This window comes from Pempheris klunzingeri, chromosome 2 (assembly GCF_042242105.1).
Source record: "Pempheris klunzingeri isolate RE-2024b chromosome 2, fPemKlu1.hap1, whole genome shotgun sequence".
Classification (NCBI taxonomy): domain Eukaryota; kingdom Metazoa; phylum Chordata; class Actinopteri; order Acropomatiformes; family Pempheridae; genus Pempheris; species Pempheris klunzingeri.
The window spans coordinates 21,291,415-21,295,552 of NC_092013.1; the positions used below are offsets into that span (position 1 = coordinate 21,291,415).

General features: G+C 39.9%; 1 protein-coding gene across 1 annotated transcript; it reads right to left on the reverse strand.

The window, feature by feature from the left end:
- Nucleotides 1-2,998: 2,998 nt before the first annotated feature.
- Nucleotides 2,999-3,564, reverse strand: LOC139217685 (transcription factor HES-1-like). The gene is made up of 2 exons (XM_070849087.1): nt 3,442-3,564; nt 2,999-3,331 (listed from the first exon to the last, which is right to left on the reverse strand). The coding sequence occupies exons 1-2, from the start codon at nt 3,562-3,564 to the stop codon at nt 2,999-3,001; spliced, it is 456 nt and encodes a 151-aa protein (XP_070705188.1).
- Nucleotides 3,565-4,138: the final 574 nt, after the last annotated feature.

The window sequence follows — 4,138 nt, forward strand, 5'->3', positions numbered from 1 at the left end:
CCCTCCTATTTATAGTCCCACATCTCCATATGAATGTGTGGGTCTTGGTCTGGCTGGAGTTTCTCACAGTTTGTAGCCAATGAAATTCGTATGCTGAGCTGCCACATGCTCATATTAGAGGGGGACAATGGTTAAATCTCAGGGGAGCAGGTGGAGGACTGGGGGGGTGAAGGAGAGAGACTCACAGAGCTCTGTGTGAATCTGGGAAAGTGGTGACCCTGTAGAGAGAGCAGATCTGCTGCCTGATGCTGGGATCAATGACTCTGACTGAGCACACGCTCATCATCCCATCACACATGTGGGAGACTGACAGTTGATCACATCTAGGAGAAAAAGTTCTGTAATTTACCTTACATAGATTAATAATAATAATCAGTTTAGATAGATTGTTGTATCTAAAATGCTTTTATTGTGCTATAAGCTAAAATCTTGCAGATGTCATTCCTTTCAATACATATTAAATGTCATTTATTCTTCATTCAGTATTGACAGTTCAGTTAAACTCTTAATTTAACATGATTTGACTTTTTTAGTTTAACTATTACACCAAATAAATTACCATATTTTGGAGATCAGTTGTGTCAGATAGTAAAAACAATGTGATGTCCATGATTATTAGAAAACACCTGAGAACAACAGTGTTTTATCTGTCCAGATGTAGCACAGTCTTCTGACTGGTGTCTTGGAGTCAGTGTGGGTAGAAAGTTGCTCTCAGTTTCCCACACTGACTCCCTGAATGCTGTGGTCAATGAGCAACAAAGGACTTTGAATGGAGCTTTTGTGACTGATAGTGGACGTGTGCTGTAGTAGGAACACAGGCTGACGTCACCAACCATCTGGAGGGAAACATCTCCATTGGCCGACTGTCACAGTTTGATCAACCTGATGGTTTCATAAATAAATTACCAGCAAAATTATTTGGTCAACTTCCAGTTAATGTCAGACATTTTGACCATCCGATCATAACTTTGTCTTTGAATCAGCAGCTGGAGTAAATGTTCAGCTCTGTAGATGAGGGTGGGAGGTTGAGGCAACTGTTTCTTGAAGTGTGCCAAAGCCCTTTGGAGAATAGTCGGCTGCTGGTGGGGCTGAGGATGGTAATCATGCTTAACTCTGCTCTCCAGAGTTTTCCCACACTCTGACCATTAAGGGATATCAAGGCATGTACCTAAACACACTTTTCAAGGATGTATTTTTCACACTGCTTGCACAATAATTGTGTTTTTTGTTTTTACATTGTACATCTCAAGATTTAATTTCTAAATCTATAAGGTATCATTTAGATCCTAAATAACAATCCCTTTTTACAATATATCACAGGAAATAAAGATCACATTTGATATATGATGTGAAACAGGTTAGGAGGTTTGTATTTCTGGAGCCAGAGTCCCTTTTAATCTGCGTCTCTTCAGGGCAAAGGTCTGGATCTATTGTCCCACAGGGCTCTGTGAGGGAGTTTCCTCTGGTTTCCCACACTCTGTCCTTTCACTGGACCAACAATAGAAGTGTGTCCTATAATGCAGCACATTAGATACAATGTCTGACGTCTTCAAAGTGGGAAATTGTTACCTTTCACTTTTTTTTACAGGAAAACATGAAACTATCAGTTGTACTTATATAATGGTGCACCAAATGTCTTTTTTTAGTGTAAGTTTTCTCTTTTGCTTTGGTGACCTCAGTCACTCCATATAAATAGAATGACATAATATTGATTATCCTTCATCAAAGGTCTTAATTGAACCACCCTCTGTTTAGTTTGACATCGATTAGGTATGTTAAAGATAACATGACAATAACTGTGTGTGCTGAATTTTATCTGAATTTCTCAGTCAGAGGTAGGAACAATCATGGAGGCCTCCATCATTAAGTGAAAGTGAAAACAACAGGTAGAGACCATCTGTCATTGTAGTAAAGTGGATAACCATGACACAACGACATGAGAACACAAAATTCTTCAGCTTGCAGTGTTTGTTTATTCAACAAGTCACAATGAGCCACATGAAGTAAGAAAGCTCCAACTAGAGGTGATGATGCATCACAACAACAACTTGTAGATTTCTACAAGACACACTGTACTCAGAGAGAGTAAAGGAAGAGCTGTCTTCATAAAAGACAAACGATTTACAGTATCTGAGCACACAGTGCTCACTGTCCTTTCATATTAGTTCCACACTGGATCAACACATTTGCACTTATTAGACAAAAATAGCCCAGTAAAAACTGACCTTACAACAGATCACATTGTTCTTCATAACTATTAAATTCAACTGAATCTCAAAATGTAAAAGTTACATTGTCACTGGAAAACTGTGACATCAAACAAACCTTTTACAATAAAAAGATAAACATATTGATCTTTAAAACAGATCATTTTTACAACAATCACAAGTCTATTATGATAAAATGTCCTTAAAAAAGACAGTTAAGTTTTTTGATCAAAAAGATCATTGTTGATAAAGAGGTAACAAATGTCACCATCGCATTATGTTTTACCAAAACATGAGCATAAAAGAATCACAGGAAAATTGTGACATTAATTAAACCTTTCAGAAGAAAAAGATAAACATCTGAATCTTACAACAGATCAGTTCTGACTAATCACAGAGATTAAAGTGACATAAAGTCCATCATGACAACATGTCCATAAAAAGGACAGTTAAAGGTTTTTGATCACAATGATCAATAACAATCAAGGGATAACAAATGTTATCATAACATATCCTACCAACACATGAAGCACAGTGAGAAATAATGATTGCTGATGCAATCAGATTGGCTTCATGCAACATGACAGGATTTTCTCTTTCTTCATGTGAAAGATGTTGCTGCTGTCATTTCCTTAGGAAATGTCATGCTGCTCAAAGAACAACAGACTAAATACAACCTTCTGTACATACAGAAGAACAAGTCCATTAACTTCCATAGAACTCGTTTCCAGTAATCTTTGACCAATGTGGTCGTCTCAGTGTGTCTGCTGGTGTCTCCAGTCTGTAGGTGTCTACCACGGCCTCCAGGGGGCGCTGGTGACTGGACTCTTGTCTTTGGTGATGCTGGTGTGGACTGAGCAGCTCAGAGGAGAGAAATCAGCCTCTCTCAGGTTCTTATCAGACGAAGACTGCAGCGTGTTGAAGTGGTTCAGCAGTCTTCTCTGCTGCTGGTTCTCCTGTTGCAGCTTTGTCAGGAAGCAAACTGTCATCTCCAGGATGTCTGCTTTCTCCAGCTTGGAGTCTGGCTGCTGTTTGAGGAACTCTGGACCCAGGAGAGACTTGAGCTGCTCGATGCTGCTGTTGATTCGCTCTCTGCGTAACTTCTCCACCAGAGGCTTTCTGATCTGCAGAAAGAAGAACAAAGTCATTAATAAACTCATCCTGGAGTATAGAGTTAGAATGAAACAGACTATCTGATGAAGGGTGTTTAAATCTTGTTGAATCTGGAGTTTACCTTGTGGGTCAGAGTGAGAAGCTCCTGAGAATTGGTCATTGCTGCAGTGATTGTAGGAGTCATGGCTGGATGTCTGTGCTGTAGAGGTCTCTGTAGAGAGAATCTGATCTCTGCTGGCTTCATCCCTCCTATTTATAGTCCCACATCTCCATATGAATGTGTGGGTCTTGGTCTGGCTGGAGTTTCTCACAGTTTGTAGCCAATGAAATTCGTATGCTGAGCTGCCACATGCTCATACTAGAGGGGGACAATGGTTAAATCTCGGGGGAACAGGTGGAGGACTGGGGGGTGATGGAGAGAGACTCACAGAGCTCTGTGTGAATCTGGGAAAGTGGTGACCCTGTAGAGAGAGCAGATCTGCTGCCTGATGCTGGGATCAATGACTCTGACTGAGCACACGCTCTTGATATTTACCCGTAACTTTATTTTGGGGGGTTTCTGTTTGCTCATCTTTTATTACTATGATTTAATAATCAGTATGTTTTAGGAACTCGCTGTGTGCCTTTGACCAAATTCTTGAATTCACATTATGGAATCTTATCAGTGCTGGAAGGCACTTGTCAACAACATTGAGTGTCCATCATATTGTCTATATTGGTGTTTAAACTAAACCAAAGTCATCCAAGTGTCCAGATGTTGTAGTTGTTTCCCCCTTCTTCCAGTTGTAGCTTGAGTGAGTCAATACTCAGTTTCCAAG